Source organism: Fistularia commersonii, chromosome 6, assembly GCF_037954325.1.
Source record: "Fistularia commersonii isolate RoL2024-O1a breed Wild chromosome 6, RoL_Fcom_v1.0, whole genome shotgun sequence".
NCBI lineage: Eukaryota > Metazoa > Chordata > Actinopteri > Syngnathiformes > Fistulariidae > Fistularia > Fistularia commersonii.
Window position 1 is genome coordinate 1,657,988 of NC_141289.1, and position 19,841 is coordinate 1,677,828.

The window sequence follows — 19,841 nt, forward strand, 5'->3', positions numbered from 1 at the left end:
CTGGTTTGATTAGCGAGACGGTTGGAGGAGTTTTCATTCGATGCTACAATGTGTTGCTAGCTAACTTTACGGCTAAACCTAAATTAGCGACAGACGCTCCAAAAAAAATGGCGTCAGAAGTCAGAATTGTCAAATCGGGTTCTGGGTTCCTGTAGAACCCGGTGAGAACCCTTTATCCACAGCGAGCTTTAGCGACGCTAAGGAAGGGTATGTTTACTACAGTTGTTTTTCAACATGTTGCTAAATTATTTCTGCTCTCACAGCTTCTTAATAGCTATTGTCAAGTCATATTTACCAGTGTCACTGTCGGGACCAACATCTCGCTGGCGATTTAATCGTCTTTTTCATCGGCCGTTGGGTTCCAGGCGTGGGCGAACAGATGCCGAGCCTTTGGATTGAGAGGCTTTTTTTTTTTTCACAGCCCGAACAGAGACGCTGAATAGCGATATTGTTCTCAGTCATATGCCTACTAACTTGAGTTTCCAATCTGCGATTTGGACCGAGGACCGCGAGGACCCCCCCTCCTCACGAGATACTCTTTTCTTTTGTACCCACTCCCGTCATTTTTACTAACTGCCCACCGTATCCATCACCTAGCACATCTCTTTTAGCGTTTGTGTACCAAGAAGCCATTTATCCTTTGGTTCAGAAGCTGCTTTTGGACCGACAAGAAGGGAAATGGAGTAGGAGTTATCTTGAAGGAAGGTGGATATACTGTGTGTCCAGGAGACCAGGTGGAAAGGTAGTAAGGCTAGAAGCTGAGGAGCAGCTTTAAGTTGTACTATTATGGTACTGACAAGAAGGGAAATGGAGTAGGAGTTATCTTGAAGGAGGAGTTCGTAAGGAACATCCAAGAGGTGAAAAGAATGTCAGATAGACTTATGAGTCTGAAACTGGAAATTGAAGGTGTGATGCTAAATGTTGTTAGCGGCTATGCCCCGCAGGTGGGATGTGAGTTTGAAGAGAAGGAGAAGTTCTGGAATGAGTTAGATGAAGTGATGCAGAATATTCCCAGAAATGAGAGAGTGGTCATTGGTGCAGACTTCAATGGACATGTTGGTGAAGGCAATAGAGGGGATGAAGAAGTGATGGGCAGATTTGGTATCCAGGATAGGAATGCAGAGGGACGGATGGTGGGAGAGTTTGCAAAAAGGATGGAAATGGCTGTAGTGAACACCTTTTTCCAGAAAAAACAGGAACATGGGGTAACTTATGAAGGCGGAGGTAGGAGCACGCAGGTAGACTACATCTTGTATGGACGAGGTAACCTGAGAGAGATCAGAAGATTTATGGACAAAGTGAGAGAGGATATGAAGGTAGTTGGTGTGAGAGAGGAGGATACAGAGAAGAGGGTTAGATGGAGAAAGTTGACTCGCTGTGGCGACACCTGAAGGGAAAAGCCGAAAGAAGAAGAAGATGAAGGAGAAGGAGAAGGAGAAGAAGAAGGAGGAGAAGAAGAAGAAGAAGAACCCTGTTAGCATTTAGCTAACAATGTACTTGTTTTGGTCAAAATGCTAATGTTCCCCTTCAACGCCTCTGAGGTCCAGCAGGCCAGAGAAGGCAGTGACCATGCTAGTTTTTAAAAATGCCGCTCCACAAGAAGTACCTGGTAATGGACGTGACTTATGAGTTCCACCAAGCACCCGTGTCATCGTTCCTAACCGTAAACAGACCTAACGTCAGAGCATGAGCAAAAACGGGCCCAGGAACTGAAGTTCCTTGTTCCTCTGCTAGAGCATGCTACTTCCAGAGAAGGTTCTAGGGTCTGCACAAATGCTAAGGAGGCCATAAACAGGTCATACAAGTTGGTTCCCATCCAGGTCTGTCCAGATGACCACAGCAGTAGCTAGCGTAGCCTCGCCCCCACCTCTTGAACTTCGCCCGAGTTGGAGACCTAGTTGATGTTGGCTGATGTTTCCATGGTTCCCTTCCAACCTTTTGCTGCCTTGCAAAAGTACGTCGTCCAATTACAGACCCTCATTCTGATTTTTCTAGCCATCAGAACGACGGGGAAAGTCCTGTTCCGCTGCCTTCACACCTGGTTTTTATTGGCGCGCCGACGCTAACGCTGGCTCGCTAACACGCTAGCGCTACCTTCCCCGACGACACGACCCAAAAAGGGGCGAATGGAATCCACGGCGCAGTTTAGAAGTGTCGACTTCCGATGCGAGTTGATTCCTCTTTTTTGTCCTCTCCTTTTCGTAGACGACAGGACCAATTCTGCCGGCTCGCCCATGGAGTTCAAGTCCAAGCAGTGGTTCGGCGCCTCGGTGCGATCCGACGGGGAACACATCCTGGTAAGTAGCCGTTTGGCGGCCATGTTGACTTTAACGCGTGGTCGGATTAGATCGCTAACACCCAGTTCTCATATTTTGATGCTTTATTTCTTGTTGAATTTGAAGAAACGACCCTTTAAATCCAGATATTTTGCTTACAGTTACAGGTACATTAGCATTTTTCTTTAGCATCCTGGTTTTAACCAACGCTTGTGCGGAAAAACGCATCCAGTCGAGTGCGTTCTCGTGAACATTAGCATTTTTCTTTAGCATCCTGGTTTTAACCAACGCTAGCACCGAAAAACGCATCCAGTCGAGTGCGTTCTCGTGAACATTAGCATTTTTCTTTAGCATCTCGTGTTTTAACCAACGCTAGCGCCGAAAAACGCGTCTGGTCGAGTGGGTTCTCGTGAACATTAGCATTTTTCTTTAGCATCCTGGTTTTAACCAACGCTAGCGCCAAAAAACGCATCCAGTCGAGTGCGTTCTCGTGAACATTAGCATTTTTCTTTAGCATCTCGTGTTTTAACCAACGCTAGCGCCGAAAAACGCGTCCGGTCGAGTGCGTTCTCGTGAACATTAGCATTTTTCTTTAGCATCCTGGTTTTAACCAACGCTAGCGCTGAAAAACACGTCCGGTCGAGTGGGTTCTCGTGAACATTAGCATTTTTCTTTAACATCTCGTGTTTTAACCAACGCTAGCGCCGAAAAACGCGTCCGGTCGAGTGCGTTCTCGTGAACATTAGCATTTCTCTTTAGCATCTCGTGTTTTAACTAACGCTAGCACCGAAAAACGCGTCTGGTCGAGTGCGTTCTCGTGAACATTAGCATTTTTCTTTAGCATCTCGTGTTTTAACCAACGCTAGCGCCGAAAAACGCGTCCGGTCGAGTGCGTTCTCGTGAACATTAGCATTTCTCTTTAGCATCCTGGTTTTAACCAACGCTAGCGCTGAAAAACACGTCCGGTCGAGTGGGTTCTCGTGAACATTAGCATTTTTCTTTAACATCTCGTGTTTTAACCAACGCTAGCGCCGAAAAACGCGTCCGGTCGAGTGCGTTCTCGTGAACATTAGCATTTCTCTTTAGCATCTCGTGTTTTAACTAACGCTAGCACCGAAAAACGCGTCTGGTCGAGTGCGTTCTCGTGAACATTAGCATTTTTCTTTAGCATCTCGTGTTTTAACCAACGCTAGCGCCGAAAAACGCGTCCAGTCGATTCCGTTCTCGAGTTAGCATGTACATGCGTGTGCTCCCCAGGCATGCGCCCCCCTGTACCAGTGGTCCACCTTCGGCGTCTCGGAGCGGGAGCCCGTGGGGACGTGCTACCTGAAGAAAGACGGCATGGTGGTGGAATACTCGCCCTGCAGATCAAGTCCGTGCTTTTTCTGTCCACCTTCGGCTTTAGCGCGCAAAATGTTCTGTTTAATCGGCCGCTGGAATCGCTAGCGGTTAGCGATAACCCGGGCCGATTTACAGGGATCCCTGCTCTTGTTTGTCCGCCCAGGTGCCAACTCGCCCGAGGGGCAGGGCTTCTGTCAGGCCGGCTTCAGCGCCGACTTCCTGAAGGTGAGATCCATTTTTAGCTCGCCAGCGTCACCGCGTTAGCATCCAGCGCTGTGAATCACAGCGATAGCGGAGCTCAGTTAGCGCGCTAACATTTGGAATTGACGGCTGTTTGTTTTGTCTCTTGGACGCAGAAGAACAACCGAGTGGTGGTGGGAGGACCCGGAAGCTTCTACTGGCAGGGTGAGCCCTCCTTTTCTGTGGAAACTCGCAAGGGAAGGCAACTTGTTAGCGATACGCTAACGCCTCCCTCTGACCCATGCAGGACGGGAGCGGCCAATCACATGAGAGTGGGCGGGGCTAAGCTTAAACTTCCATTTCTTTTTTTTCTTTTTTTTTTCCCTGCTGGGATTTTTTTTTTTTTTCTTTATCAACAACATTCATCAGAATGTAAATATAGCAGCGGGTATGTGTGTGTGTGTGTGTGTGTGTGTGTGTGTGTGTGTGTGTGCATCTGATCCTCGACCGGCCAAAAGTGTGTGTGTGTGGGGATAAAATTCAAAAGCACAATTCGATAATTCCGATAGAAGAAGGGCAATTTCAATCATCTTAATTTGATTAAAATAATTCTGTATCCCTGGGTAAAACAAAGCCTGTGTGTGTGTGTGTGTGTGTGTGTGTGTGTGTGTGTGTGTGTGTGTGTGTTTACATGAGGATTGGCTGAAAATGAGAAGGGGATGAAATTCTAAAATTAAAAACAATTTAATAATTCCCGGGAAAGAAGGACAATCTTAATTTGATTTAAAAAAAAAACAAAAAAAAAAACAGTGTTTCCCGGGAAACACGATGCGCGCGCGTGTGTGTGTGTGTGTGTGTGTGTGTGTGTGTGTGTGTGTGTGTGTGTGTGTGTGTGTGTGTATTTACACAGGAATTATCTGAAAAAGGACAAGGGGTATGAAATAATCCCAGGGAAAGAAGGACAATCATAATTTGATACAAAAAAATTCAGTGTATCCTGGTGTAATCTGTGTGTGTGTGTGTGTGTGTGTGTGTGTGTGTGTGTGTGTCGTAATCCGTGTTTGTCGTCCGAGGGTGTGACGCCGTCTGGCCCGAACGCTGACTAATGTCTCCTAACCCACGATGGCAGGGGTGTGTGAGCCAAAACCATTGCTTCCTGTTGAGTCAACACACACACACACACACACACACACACACACACACACACACACACACCTCTGTTCCTGATTAGAAGCTTGTTTGCACTGGCTGACATGCGTTTCTTCTAGTTGCAGCATTTTTATTTCCCCAAAACATCAAATGTTGCGACTCATGTGGAATGTTCTCCTGAGGTTCTTCAATGTTCTCCTGAGGTTCCTCAATGTTCTCCTGAGGTTCCTCAATGTTCTCTGAGGTTCCTCAATGTTCTCTGAGGTTCTGCAATGTTCCTCTGAGGTTCCTCAATGTTCTTCTGAGGTTCCTCAATGTTCTCCTGAGGTTCCTCAATGTTCTCCTGAGGTTCTTCAATGTTCCTCTGAGGTTCCTCAATGTTCTCTGAGGTTCCTCAATGTTCTCTGAGGTTCTGCAATGTTCCTCTGAGGTTCCTCAATGTTCCTCTGAGGTTCCTCAATGTTCCTCTGAGGTTCCTCAATGTTCCTATGAGGTTCCTCAATGTTCTCTGAGGTTCCTCAATGTTCCTCTGAGGTTCCTCAATGTTCCTCTGAGGTTCCTCAATGTTCCTATGAGGTTCCTCAATGTTCTCTGAGGTTCTGCAATGTTCCTCTGAGGTTCCTCAATGTTCCTCTGAGGTTCCTCAATGTTCCTATGAGGTTCTTCAATGTTCTGTCCTGCTCGTGTCTTTGCTCCTTTTTGTTCCCTCTTCTAGTTGTCCTGTCGTCTCCTGTTCCCTCGATGTTCTCCTCTGTTTGAGCGTTTCAATCCTCCATTCCTGAAGTTCTCCAAAATTCCTTGACCTTCTCCTTAGTTCCTTGAGGTTCTCATATGTTCCCAGAGGTTCTCCTCCATTCATTGAGGTTTTCCTTCGTTCCGGACCTTCTCCTTAGTTCTTTGACCTTCTTCTTAGTTCCTTGAGGTCCTCCTCCATTCCCTGAGGTTCTCCACTGTTCCTTAAACTTCTCCTTAGTTCCTTGAGCTTCTCATATGTTCCCAGAGGTTCTCCTCCATTCCTTGACGTCCTCCTCCATTCCCTTGAGCTTCTCCTTAGTTCCTTCCAGGTTCTCCTCTCTTTTAATCCGCTTCCATTGAGGTTCTCTTTCCTTCCTACCTTTGTGTTGTCGTTTCATCTCCAGTTCCATCTCGTTCCTCTGCTTCCACATCTTCTGTTAATCTCGGTCTTCTTCTTCTGCTCCCTGTGGTTCCTCAATGTTCTCCTCCATGTTCACTGTTCTATCAAACCTTCAATGTCCAACCTTCCTTTCGTTGTTCTCGCCGTTTTGAACGTTCTATCAAACGTTCCCCAACTTTTTCCTCCCGAGTTCGGTTCTCACGTCCAACCTTGTTCTCACACACCTTCTGGTTTTCTCCATCGTTCCTTCACCACCTGAGCAGCTCCTCCTTCTTCTCCTCCAGGTCAGCTGATCTCCGACGACATCGCCGAGATTTTCACCCGCTACAAACGAGAATTCATCACGAACCTCTCAAACACCCTGGCGACCAAGTCGGCCGGCGCGCTGTACGACGACAGTTACCTAGGTAACGCTCGGCAGCGGTATTTATTTGTTTTTTTTCCTGCAAATAATTAAAAAAAGAGGGTTTCAAATAAGATAGATTTATGATGTGATTTCAGGAGAAAACAAAAAAATTATTTAATTCTTTTTTTTTTGTCTCAACAGTCAGATTATTCAGCCTGCTGTAGCATTATTTTCTTTTCTTTTTTTTTTTTTAAATTTAATTGCTTGTAAAATAGCAAAAAAATGTCAAATAAATAAATAGATAAAAATATTCAAAATATGCAAAATATTCCAAATCCAAACAATTTGGAATATTTGGCATGCTAGCGTTAGAAGTACGTCATGTTTTTAGTCGGCGCTAACTGCTGTAGCATTCTTTTCTTTTCTTTTTTTTTAAAAAAAATGGAATTGCTTGTAAAATAGCAAAAAATGTCAAATAAATAAATACATAAAAATATTCAAAATATGCGAAATATTCCAAATCCAAACAATTTGGAATATTTGGCATGCTAGCGTTAGAAATATGTTATGTTTTTAGCCGGTGCTAACTGCTGTAGCATTATTTTCTTTTCTTTTTTAAAAAAAAAATGGAATTGCTTGTAAAATACCGAAAAATGTCAAATAAATAAATACATAAAAATATTCGAAATATGCGAAATATTCCAAATCCAAACAATTTGGAATATTTGGCATGCTAGCGTTAGAAATATGTTATGTTTTTAGCCGGCGCTAACTGCTGTAGCATTATTTTCTTTTCTTTTTTTAAAAAAAAAATGGAATTGCTTGTAAAATACTGAAAAATGTCAAATAAATAAATACATAAAAATATTCGAAATATGCGAAATATTCCAAATCCAAACAATTTGGAATATTTCGCATCTTAGCATTAGGATAACTTCATGTTTTTAGCTGGCGCTAACTGCTGTAGCATTATTTTCTTTTTTTTTTTTTTTTTTTAAAATGGAATTGTTTGTAAAATAGCAAAAAATGTCAAATAAATAAATACGTAAAAATATTCAAAATATGTGCAATATTCCACATTGTTTGGATTTGGAATATTTCGCATGCTAGCATTAGATATATGTCATGTTTTTAGCCGGCGCTAACGGCGTTTAGCTTACGGGTGTCTCTCTGTGACGGGCAGGATACTCGGTGGCGGTCGGGGATTTCAACGAAGACGGAAACGAAGGTAAGGCCGAGACGCCCCGCTCCCGATCGAGGGCTATTTCATTATTTTCCGCAGAAATCAGCAGAATTCCTTCCACGCCGGGCTTTTATTTTGAAAGGGGAAGCTAATATTCCGCCTCTTGTCCTGGACATATGGGTTGTATTTCATCAAAAATCCGTGGCATTTGATTTTATTTTTTTTACCCCTTTGTGAGTCATTTTGTCGGGAACGGCTTGTCTACATCTTCTGCTCTCTCGCCACCGTAGATTACGTGACCGGAGTTCCCAGGGGGGAGAAGGCGATGGGCTATGTAAGTGCAGAGACGATCGGCGAAACATATGCGCTAACAAAACTAGCGCTCGTTTGTCGGAGTGTTGGCGTACGTGTTAGCAGGAAGTGGTTCTTCGTAAAAGAAAAAGGGGCAAGAAGAAGTCCAGCTTATCACCGCTTGATGTTTTCAGGTGAACATCTTCAATGGGAACAACATGGAGTCCATGGTCAACTTCACTGGAACTCAGGTGAGCAGGGATGGGGGGGCGGTTTGTGGATCTACATCGGGGAACCGGTGATTTGAGAAGATGTCCGAGGTCGGATTCAAGGGTGTGAAAATGAAACCTTCTCATGAAGTCACCAATGGGACAAGGTGGAGGTTCTTGCTCCGCCCGGTAGGCAGAAGCCCAAGCTCAGACGTCATACGAGATGATCTCAGCCGTAAGTCCTCCATCGGGCAGATGTTCACGTTAAAGATGATCCAGATGCAACATCTGCGTGCCCGTGGCCTTGCTGGCGTTCCAAGGAGGTCCGGTCTGGTGCTTGTGGGCATGTTCCCCTCCTGGTGAAGCACAGGTGTGCGGCAGCCTCTTTACAAGCAGGAAAGGGTGCTGCGAAAAGACAACGCCGTTCTGGAGAACCAGTGATTTTAGTATCGAGGACTTACCTTCTCATTGTAGGAACTTTTTACCGTCCAGTTTCAGGAACTGGACGGTTTCTTGGTGACAGCATAGGAACCAGGGAGCATGGAACCATCTGGGCGTCCACTCCAAGGCAGGGTCTCCTTACGGTACCATAGATGGTGATTGGGAGGGCAAGGTGCTGCAAGGTACTGCTGTCATCTGGACAGGCTTGGGTGGGAACAAGCTTGGTTGACCTTATTTTAGCCGCTTTCGCACTGTCGGAACTCTTGCCGGGAGAAGATAAAAACCCTTCAACCAACTGATAGTCCATGCAGTTTAAGGTGCACGTCGTAGATGCTTGTGTCACATCGGTAGCTACCGTGGTCCCTCACTGCCCGTGGGGAATGCGAAGCTACAAAGGTTCCCCAGGAGGAGGCTACTTCCTGGAATGGAACGGAGGCGGGAAGCTCTAAGAAGTTTCCTGTCCGAAAACATCGCAACCCGGACCTTCAGTGGATTCTTGCTTGTCTTTTTAAGGGTGCTCTTTATCTTCGTCTTGACGGCCTGCGGTTTGAGTCCCGGCCGGTCGTGTCAAAGTGTCCTCGGGCAAAACTCTGAACCCCGAAGTTGCCCCCGATTGCCGGGTTACCGCCTCACTTGGAAGCTCCGCCCCCAACAACTTATGAACGGGTCAATGGTAATCTAATGTAAAGCGCTTTGAAATCACGAGGCTTGAAAACGCTACATGATTGTAAGCACATAAATAACAGCCCGGGTTAACATCTTAAATGCCGGTTGTTTTCATCAAAGTTATCGGTGTTTTGGTTGTAAGGAGAAGGCGAGACTCCTCCAAGTGGAGATTCCTGGAGGGAGGAAGAGAGCGTTTTAATGACATAGTGTAACTTCCTGTCGGGCCTCTGTAAACCGCCCGCTGAACACGCTGGCCTCCTTTTTCCAGAATCTGGTTCCTGTTTCTTCTGCCTGCCTGGAGCCCTTCTGACAGCTTTTTCTCCCATATTTGTGTCTGCCATCGCCATCTCTCATTTGTCCAGTGGGCGGGGTTGCGATGTTTCCTCTCATGTCGCCCAGAATGACCTTTGCTTGTCAGCTTTGTTACGCTAACCATAGATATAAATGAAATGTGCCCATTTTCCGCATGAGGCCATATGAGCCCATAAGAGGACATTAAGTACTGCCAGAACTACTTCATGTTCCAAGGCAGTACTTCAAATCTTATCCGTGCCCCTCTTTTGCCAAAGAGTTTGGAGAAATTCGATTTGTACCTCAGCAATAATCACCAGGCCGGATGCTCATAACTGAATCTTTCCTGCTTATCCTGGACAGGTCACCATGAAGGGGCATACAACTATTGGCCCTCTCATTCACCCACCATAGAAGGACATACAACTATTGCCCCTTTCATTCACTCACCATATAAGGGCATACAACTATTGCCCCTTTCATTCATTCCCCATATAAGGGCATACAACTATTGGCCCTCTAATTCACTCATCATATGGAGTCATGCAACTGTTCACTCTCTGGAGCTCTGTCTTGGTCACATTTTCTGACGCACGAACTTCTGCATCCTAGTATCCAAAGAGTTACCGTGTCCAAAATCAAATGTTTTTTTTTTTTTAAAAGGAAAAAAAAAATCCACCTCCCCTCCCGCTGAGCAAAGGTCTGCGAAGTCTGCATGTAAGTGCAGCTGAGCATGACGCAAAGCATTCCTGCCGGACACGTCATTGCAGCAAGTGCCTCAGAGGTGAGGCTGCGGAATTAGTGCTGTGCCGTACCAACAATTGAAATGTTCGAGAAGCTGCGGCATCTAATGAGCACTTAGCTTAGCATGGTTAGCTTAGCATTGTGCCTTTCTGCAAGCGCACTGGTCACTTGGTCATCATGGTGCTGCTGAGCCCTCCCACAAGGGAAAGGGTACGTGGGCCAGTTGGACAAAAGTCCGGGCAGTTAAAAACTTTGAAGCTCCTGATTGGCTGCTGATCCTTCATGGTGATTGGTGTCATTGGGTTACCGGACTTCCTGCTTTACAGCTGGAAAAAAAAAAAAAACATGTATCTGCCATCTTCTGCCTCAAGCGCAGTCTATTCTGTAACTTTTCCGGATCTTCCGGATCTTCTCGTCTCGTAGATGGCCGCCTACTTCGGACATTCGGTGGCCGCCACAGACATCAACAAAGACGGGTAAGCAAACCAAAACCGTCCGAGCTCCATTTTTTTTTGGCGGACGTGACGTTGCTGAGATCTTCCCGTTTCGTGTTTGTGGTCCAGAATGATGGATCTGCTGGTGGGCGCTCCTCTCTTCATGGAAAGAGGGTCCAAGGGCACAGTGAGGGAGGTGGGGAAGGTAGGACACACACACCTGATACTCCTGCTTCCAAAGGGACAAAAGCAAGAAGGCCAACCATGTATGCTTGTGTTGGTTCCCTCCAGGTGTACGTCTACCTGGGTCGAGGTGGGTTCTCCTTCCAACCTGCCCAGATGCTCACAGGTACCGAGGTCTACGCGAGGTACGGCTCTGCCATCGCCGCGCTGGGTGACCTGGACATGGACGGCTACCAAGGTGGGGGCTTTGTTTCTACATGGAGGGCGAATACCGTCGTTTACGGACGATAAGCTGCTTCTTTTTTCTTTGAACGCTGCGACTTAAAACGGCTATGCTAATTTATGGATTTGTTTGGGGGGTGGGGGGGTGAGCTTCTCGCCGCTAAAGCTTTTAGCGTCGTCACATCGGGCCGATGAAATGAACGTGAAATTCCGACCCCCCAAGAGTAGGACGAAGCGGGGACAGAAAATAGATGGACTTTTATTTTCGTTATTTATGATTCCAAAAAAAAAAAAAAAGCGTTTCCGGTACATATTTGCGGATGCTACCGGTTTGTATTTTATTAAAAGTTAAAAGAAAACGTGTGAATATAAGCGGCCTATATATGCACACGTATTTATTTATTGATATTTAGCAGGTGCGGCTTATATTCAGGTGTGCCCAATAGTCCAAAAATGATGGTATGAATGGCGGGTATGTCGAAAAGACGCGTGAATGAGATGGTGAACCCGACTCTTGTCGTCACCGTGGCGACGACAGAGGTATCTTCTTTGGTATCTTCTCAGGAGAAACCGGATAAAGCAGAGCAAGAGTTACAAACGAAGCTATTTAATTCACGTTTTAAAACAAAAACATGTTCCCCACTTTCACCTCCACGGCCGGACGACCTTTGACCCCTTCTGCTCTCCTTCTCAGACGTGGCCATCTCCGCCCCCTACGGAGGCCCGGACCGCAACGGCCTGGTCTACATCCACAATGGCCGCCCCGAGGGGCCCGACCCGTCCCCCTCGCAGGTACACACAGTTGGAGATAACACACACACACACACACACACACACACACACTCACGGACTGTTTACATTTAAGGAGTGAATGGGTTCCTGTGCATCCTCAGGTCCTGCAAGGAAGGTGGGCTTCGAGCTACATGCCTGCTAGCTTCGGGTACTCCATGACCGGGGAGACGGACATAGACCGCAACGGGTATCCAGGTGTGCACACACACACACACACACACACACACACACACACTCACACACACATGCAAGAGAGGAGTAGGTGTCGGATAAATGCCCTGATGTGCATTTCTGCCCTCCAGATTTATTAGTGGGAGTGTTCGGAGCAGACAAAGCTGTTTTATACAGGTAACAGAGTTCTTAATTCGCACATGCGTGTGTGTGTGTGTGTGTGTGTGTGTGTGTGTGACGTGCACGTGCTCCCTGCTGTGGCCGAATGCGCCTTTCCGACGCCGCTCATGGTGGAGGGGTATAATGAGGGAGACCTCCTCTGATTTCAAAGAGCCACAACGCCTTCTTTCACTCTTCACCCACTGTGTTTATAGCTGCCATTAGGACAAAGTAACCCTCTCCAGCAATGCTGACGTGTGTGTGTGTGTGTGTGTGTGTGTGTGTGTGTGTGTGTGTGTGTGTGTGTGTGTGTGTGTGTGTGTGTCAGGGCCCGTCCCGTGATCAGCGTGAACGCCACGCTGGACATCACGCCCCAGATCATCAACCCGGAGGAGAAGCACTGCAAACTCCCCGGCTCTGACGCGATGGTGTCCTGGTGAGCGAGTACTACTCCACTACTGAAGTACTGAAGTACTAGTACTAGTATACTGAAGAGTACAGAAAAATGGTAGTCCTGGTACACAAGAGAAGGACTGGAGTGGTACATTTGTACTACTTACGCTAAACAGACTATACTGATGGATATTATAGTGGCAGTACTGGTGCCAGACTGCAGCAGTAGTATTTCTGTAGTATTTCTGTAGTATTACTGTAGTATTACTGTAGTATTACAAGCATACTCAGCAGTATGATAGTGGTAGAGCCACTCAGATACTGCATGGAATCGCAAACACGCTTACGAGTATCGACGTGGCAGTATTGCCGAGGAGGACCGAGTACTACAATTACTGCACCTGCTAAAGTAAAGAATGATGTACTGAAGAGTACTACACTTATGAGTGTTGAAACAGTATACTGAAGAGTACTACACTAATGAGTACTGAAACAGTGTACTGAAGAGTACTACACTAATGAGTATTGAAACTATACTGAAGAGTACTACACTAATGAGGGTGAAACTATACTGAAGAGTACTACACTAATGAGTATTGAAGCTATAGTGAAGAGTACCAAGCAAATGAGTATTGAAACTATACTGAAGAGTACTACACTAATGAGGGTGAAACTATACTGAAGAGTACTACACTAATGAGTATTGAAACAGTATATGGAAGAATACTACACTGAGTACTGAAATAGTGTACTGAAGAGCACTACACGAATGAGTATTAAGAAGAGTACCACACTAATGAGTGTTGAAATGGTATACTGAGGAGTACTACACTGAGTATTGAGACGATATTAAGAAGAGTACTACGCTAATGAATATTGAAACAGTATATTGACGAATACTACACTAATGAGTATTGGAAGTATATACTGAAGAGTACAACGCAAATGAGTATTGAAACTATACTGAAGAGTACCACACTAATGAGTGTCGAGGTAGTACACTGAAAAGTACTACACTCATGAGTATTGAGACAATATTAAGAAGAGTACTACACTAATGAGTATTGAAATAGTGTACTGAAGAATACTACACTAATGAGTATTGAAGTATTTACAGTGTTGCATTTGCCACAATATGTATAGAAAAGTAACGTTGTAGCAGTTCTGTCAATACGCCAAAGAGTATAGTATAGCATTTTTGCTAATACTGAAACGAGGAGTACTGAAGTGAAAGTAGTACTAGTAGTACTGGGACTGCAAAGCTAAAGAGGAACTGTGAGTACAAGTCTTGGGGCTGTGGTAGGTGAGCGGCCGCTTACCTGCTCAGCGTTTGTACTCCGGTCCAGTACTGCAGCCGAAGTACTCGTATCGCAGGGTGAAGCTGACTGGCCTCTTCCTGCTCCTCTACTTCCTGTTTCCCTACTTCCTCTTCCTGTTCCTCTACTTCCACTTCCTGCTCCTGTTGCGCTCCAGTTTTAAGGTGAAGTACTGCCTGAAGGCCAGCGGACACAAGGCCCCGGAAGAACTCAGTGAGTGTAAACGCCGCCGGGTAGCCCGACCACGCTACCGCTACCGGAGTGTCACTCCACGTCCCTTTTATTTCAGATTTCCAGGTGGAGATCATGCTGGAGCGCCTCAAGCAGAAGGAGTCCACCAAGCGCGTCATGTTCCTGCACAGCCACGCCTTCAAGTACACCAAGAACATGACCGTGTCCAACGGCAAGTCGCCGGCCTGCGAGGAGCAGCACGTCTTCCTCCGGGTAAGAGGCGAAGTGAAGGTCACGGCTCTTCTTCCATGTTTGGACCGACCGTCTTTCCGGGTTCTCCGACCTTCTCCTCCCCGCAGAACGACCACGACTTCCGAGACAAGATCACCCCCATCTCCGTGTCCATGGAGTACGGGCTGGACTACCAGCTGGCCGCGGACAGAACCGGCCTGCAGCCCATCCTGGACCGGGCGTCGCCGTCCAACGTCACCAGACAGGTGGTCGCCGACCTCTACGCTTATTTATCTTCTTCTTCTCCATTCCCTCACTCCGACCTTCTCGTCCCGCCTCTCAGGCTCACATCCTGCTGGACTGCGGGGACGACAACATCTGCAAACCCGACCTGAAGCTGTCCGTGAAGAGGTGAGGGTTTAGGCTCGTCCGGTTTTAGGCTCCTCCCGCTCCCCGTCGGAGAACTTCTCAGTGAACCCCCGAAAACGTCCCGCAGCGACCGCCAGCAGATCTACATCGGCGACGACAACGCCCTGACGCTGGAGATCAACGCCGAGAACCAAGGGGAGGGCGCCTACGAGGCCGAGCTGCACGTCTACCTGCCCCAGCAGGCCGATTTCACCGGCGTCGTACGCAACCAGGTGAGGTCGCCGGAAGGGGCGCGCTAGCTAGCTAGCTAGCTAACACCGCTAGCTAACGCCGACCCTGTTCCCCCGCAGGTCCTCCACAGGCTCTCCTGCGCCTACAAGAAGGAGAACCAAACCAAGATGGTGGTGTGTGACCTGGGGAACCCCATGAAGGGCAAGACCAAGGTGCGTCGTCCCCCGTCGGGGTTTAAGAAACGGCGGTAAAGATGGCCGCCGCGCTCCGCAAGCCTGACGCCTCCCCCTCCCGCCTCCTCCCTCCAGGTGCTCTCCAAGCTGCAGTTCAGCGTCCACCAGCTCTCAGAAGAAGACACCTCCATACAGTTCGACCTGCAGATCGTCAGGTGGAGCTCCGCCCTCCTCGTTTCCGTGGTTACGGGAGGAGACGGCGCGCCGGTTTAGCGCCGAGCGCTAATTTTTTGCGCCCGGAAAAGTCCAAACAGAAAACGCGTGGGAGCTGAAATTTGCGGGTTCTGGCGAATGAAACGCCACGACTCGGCAACGACACACTCCGTGTGTGTGTGTGTGTGTGTGTGTGTGTGTGTGTGTGTGTCTGCGGGAGACAACTATGTTAATGACCGGTTTCAGACGCCCTCTGGTTGCATTCTGGTGGTTCCTCCTTCTTCTTCTTCTGCTTCTTCATGTGACGGCTTGTTTTTTTTTCAGGGCTTCCATTTTTTTTTCCACGCGATGCGTTCAAGTCCCGCGCGTTAAACTCGCCGTCTTTTTTTTCTCTCTCAGCTCGAATCAGTTCAACAACACGAGCCCACGCGTGTCCAGCGTCACCAACCTGGCCGTCCTCGCTCGGGTGTCGATCAAAGGGTAAACACACACACACACACACACACACACACACACACACACTTTCCACTCATTTCCTGCTTTGTTTTGGCTCATCCGATTCAAAAGGCGTCTCTATTTAAATCCGAAACGCAGCTGCATTGTTAGACCACAGTACAAAAAAGTGTGATCAATAAATCAATCGATAATGCAATAAAATGGATGATAAATAACATGATTAATTTATGTACGCTAATTATAATTAGCGCCATGAAATTAGCCGGATAGAGTTACATGAATTCTTTTTAATTCTGTGGGTTTATTTTACTAGTTTTTGGTCTATTTATCCATTATCTTTATTATTATTATTATTATTCTAATGATTGATTTTATATTATGGGATGCGCCGCCCTTTTTATCGCCATGCCGACCATCCCAGGCAGTCGTCCCCGGGACAGGTGCTCCTTCCCATCACCAACTGGAAACCCAGAGACCCTCCCGTGGTCGGCGACGACATCGGGCCCGAAATCCGGCACACCTATGAGGTGTGAGCACACACACACACACACACACACACACACACACACACACACACACACACACACACATATGCAGCGTGTATAAACAAAGATGTATAGTTGGAAATGAGGATCAGTCACGCAAGCGATGTGTTAAAATGTCGTCGAGCGAAAGTTTGACGCGACAATAAAAACCGCGCCCGGTCGTATGGATCCGATTATCGATCGCGTATTGACTCCGCCCCCCTTTTTATCAACGCCGCTGGCGTGCAGCTGCTCAACAACGGGCCCAGCACCATCAGCAAGGCGGCGCTGGAGATCGAGTGGCCGCACCAGTTCCGAAACGGCTCGCTGCTCTACATCACCAGCTTCAACACCGAGGGACCCATCAACTGCTCCACCGACATGGAGATCAACCCGCTCAACGTCACGGTGGGACACACACACACACACACACACACACACACACACACACACAGTGTGATCTCCCATCCCGATATGAATTTACATGTGAATTAGCGCCTCCTGCTGGTCGCTTTTAAGAAGTTCCAATGTTTTCACATGGAAATTAACGTGTGTGTGTGTGTGTGTGTGTGTGTGTGTTGCAGACCTCGCTGTCCTCAGAGAACAACACCAGTATTGTCCCGACCAGGGAGAGGGAGACCGAGGGAAGGAACCGAAACCACGTCCGGAAGAGGGACCTGGAGTCCAGAGAGGAGCAGGAGAATCTGCAGATCCTGGCACGGATTTATTGACGATCGGAGATGATTAGTTCCCGTCGGACACGAATATCCAACACGTATCTTCAATGTGTGTGTGTGTGTGTGTGTGTGTAGGACTGTACTACCACGGCGTGCCTGCGGCTGAAGTGTCAGGTGGGCCGCCTGGAGCGGGGAAAGAACGCCATCATCTTCATCTTCTCCCGACTGGACGTCAACAACTTCCTGCGGGTGAGCGCCTGGAACCGGCCACCGGGGGGCGCCGTCGCCGTGCGCACAAAGTCTGAAAAGAGACAAAACAAACAAAAAAAAAAAAAAACAACACACTTTTCCATGTCATGCCTCCACTGCAGTCGGAGAACCAGAACCGCTCGTACGTGGTTCGATCCAAAGCCTCCTTCAGCATCATAGAGATGCCTTACAAGAACCTCCCGCTGGACCTGCCGTCCAATAGCACCACTGTAAGACACACACACACACACACACACACACACACGGTGTGTTTATTAATTCTTTTGTGTGTGTGTGTGTGTGTGTGTAGCTGAGTTTGCCAGTCATCTGGGTGGCGGACGCTCCCCAGCCGGTCCCGGGTTGGGTTGTGGCGCTCGCCGTGCTGGCCGGCCTGCTGCTGCTGGCGCTGCTCATCTTCGTCATGTACAAGGTACGCGTGGATCGACGGACGATATTTGTGTCAGGAAAAAAAAAAAAAAAAAACGCTCACCTGTTGGGGAAACACTGATTTATATGGTGTTTGAATGATAGAGTGAATGGTTGCATGTCCGTGTATGACGGGTATCGTATTTTCCGCGCTATAAGGCGCGCTGGATTATAAGGCGCACCTTCAATGAATGGCCTATATAGATAAAAAATGTATATACACTGCTCAAAAAAATAAAGGGAACACTTAAAAAACACATCCTAGATCTAAATGAATGAAATATTCTTATGAAATACTTTGCTCTTTACACAGTTGAATGTGCTGACAACAAAATCACACAAAAATGATCCATGGAAATCAATTGTATCAACCCATGGAGGTCTGGATTAGGAATCACACTCAAAATTAAAGTGTAAAAACAAACTCCAGGCTGATCCAACTTTGATGTAATGTCCTTAAAACAAGTCCAAATGAATCTGTGTTGCTTCCTGAGTGGACACTATGATTTCACACAAGTGTGACTGACTTGGAGTTACATTGTGTTGTTCAAGTGTTCCCTTTATTTTTTTTGAGCGGTATATAAGGCGCACCGCATTATAAGGCGCGTTTAATAGAAGCTACAGCAGTGGCTGGGGTTGCGTTTATGTAAAGGGAATGAGATGAAAACAACTTTATTTATCCCGAAGGAAATTGTTGTGCCAGAGTTTCAAAAGAAAAAAAGCAAAAACATAACAATAATAGATAATAGTAGGAAGGAGGGAGAATAAGAAATACAATAAATTGTCAAGGTTAAGCCTATCAGTGTTTTAAGGTCTTAAGTACAAAGGTTTGAAGATTCCCTGCGGCTGAGGGAAGAGGAATTAAAAAGTCTGATAGCCTCAGGTAGGAAAGACCTCCAGTGGCGTTCAGTGGAGCTCCTTGGTGGTATCAGTCTACCGAATGCTAACAAAACAGTCCGATAAGTCAGACAAACTTTATTAGTAGAATACAAACCAACGTTCTGACGACTCCGTTCACTCCCAAAACAAGTTAGCGCATTCACAAGACAGTACCGTACGGCGCCTTCGTTGAAAACAATGTATTTCCAACTCCATTTGTCGCAGTTTAAAGCTTTTCATAAAACGAAAGCACCAAGAAGGACTGCCTCTAAATTCATCGATGTTCATGTCGCTAGCTAGCTAGCTAGCGCCTTCATTGGAATAGTGCAGTGTTTCTTAACCTTGTTGGATGTACTGAACCCCAACATTTTCATATGCGCATTCACCGAACCCTTCTTTATTGGAAAAATAAAATGGTTTTTTTTTTTTTACTGGTGCACAAAATGAACCGTGCATCAACATCACTGTGTTCAAAGAACAAAACCAGCAAGACATGATTTTCATCCAAAAAAAAAACCCAAAACATAATAATGAATACGTCCTGCAAATCAGTGCGACTTCTGCTGTTTCCTTCGAGGGACCAGTTCAGAAATGACCTTGGCGAGTGCCACTTTGGCAAGCGCCACTCTCTCTCCTGTCATTTTCGCAACAATGTCAGTTCCTTTTCTTCATTTTTATGTCCGGCATCCTCAAAAGATTCCCCGCAAAGATAAAGTTTTGCCAGCGCCAGACGAGAATTGCTCAACTTGGCATTGCAAATCATGCAGTTAGGACGCCGAACTCCTAAAACTGACTCGCCGAACCCCCGAGGTTCGAGCGAACCCAGGTTAAGAACCACTGGAATAGTGACTGTAGTGACGCTACTACTTGCTCTCTGTTCAACAACCCACTGTTCCAGTTTGTCCTCCAACTGTAGCCATCTCGCTTTGTCCCCTCTGAAACTTAGTTTAGCCGTCTTTACTCGGCGCAGGCCACCTTGTCGCTTCTTCCACTGCTGCACCACTGATTCGCTAATGTTGAATCTCTGGCTGCTGCCCTTTTCCCGCGTTCTACTGCGTGACCGATCGCCTCGAGTTTAAACTGCATGTCTCTTGAAAGGTGCCATTTTGGGGTCTTTACACTGTTTATATCGCTGCTACTTCGGTGACGCACACACACAAATGGAAATGAAAACACAAGCTTCATGCAGTTATATATCCCTCTTGCGGCTCAGTCTTGATCCATATATAAGGCGCGCCTGATTATAAGGCGCACTGTCGTTTTTTGAGAAAATTAAAGGCCTTTCGGTGCCTTATAGCAATTTCCTTCGGGATTAATAAA

General features: G+C 46.9%; 1 protein-coding gene across 1 annotated transcript in view; it reads left to right on the forward strand.

Moving 5' to 3' along the window:
• The window catches only part of itgav (integrin, alpha V), a 34,969-nt gene that overhangs the window by 11,992 nt on the left and 3,136 nt on the right, over positions 1–19,841 (forward strand). The window contains exons 3-31 of the mRNA XM_086147701.1: positions 2,206–2,297; positions 3,534–3,648; positions 3,781–3,842; positions 3,974–4,022; positions 6,366–6,488; positions 7,611–7,655; positions 7,901–7,944; positions 8,096–8,152; positions 10,676–10,728; positions 10,816–10,891; positions 10,978–11,107; positions 11,786–11,883; positions 11,985–12,078; positions 12,186–12,231; positions 12,542–12,649; positions 14,080–14,135; positions 14,212–14,366; positions 14,453–14,590; positions 14,668–14,735; positions 14,821–14,965; positions 15,044–15,136; positions 15,233–15,312; positions 15,710–15,790; positions 16,188–16,293; positions 16,540–16,698; positions 16,875–17,006; positions 17,103–17,216; positions 17,339–17,446; positions 17,527–17,646. Of these exons, the coding sequence (XP_086003827.1) occupies positions 2,206–2,297; positions 3,534–3,648; positions 3,781–3,842; positions 3,974–4,022; positions 6,366–6,488; positions 7,611–7,655; positions 7,901–7,944; positions 8,096–8,152; positions 10,676–10,728; positions 10,816–10,891; positions 10,978–11,107; positions 11,786–11,883; positions 11,985–12,078; positions 12,186–12,231; positions 12,542–12,649; positions 14,080–14,135; positions 14,212–14,366; positions 14,453–14,590; positions 14,668–14,735; positions 14,821–14,965; positions 15,044–15,136; positions 15,233–15,312; positions 15,710–15,790; positions 16,188–16,293; positions 16,540–16,698; positions 16,875–17,006; positions 17,103–17,216; positions 17,339–17,446; positions 17,527–17,646 (2,747 nt within the window). The remainder of the gene's footprint in view (positions 1–2,205; positions 2,298–3,533; positions 3,649–3,780; positions 3,843–3,973; positions 4,023–6,365; positions 6,489–7,610; positions 7,656–7,900; positions 7,945–8,095; positions 8,153–10,675; positions 10,729–10,815; positions 10,892–10,977; positions 11,108–11,785; positions 11,884–11,984; positions 12,079–12,185; positions 12,232–12,541; positions 12,650–14,079; positions 14,136–14,211; positions 14,367–14,452; positions 14,591–14,667; positions 14,736–14,820; positions 14,966–15,043; positions 15,137–15,232; positions 15,313–15,709; positions 15,791–16,187; positions 16,294–16,539; positions 16,699–16,874; positions 17,007–17,102; positions 17,217–17,338; positions 17,447–17,526; positions 17,647–19,841) is intronic.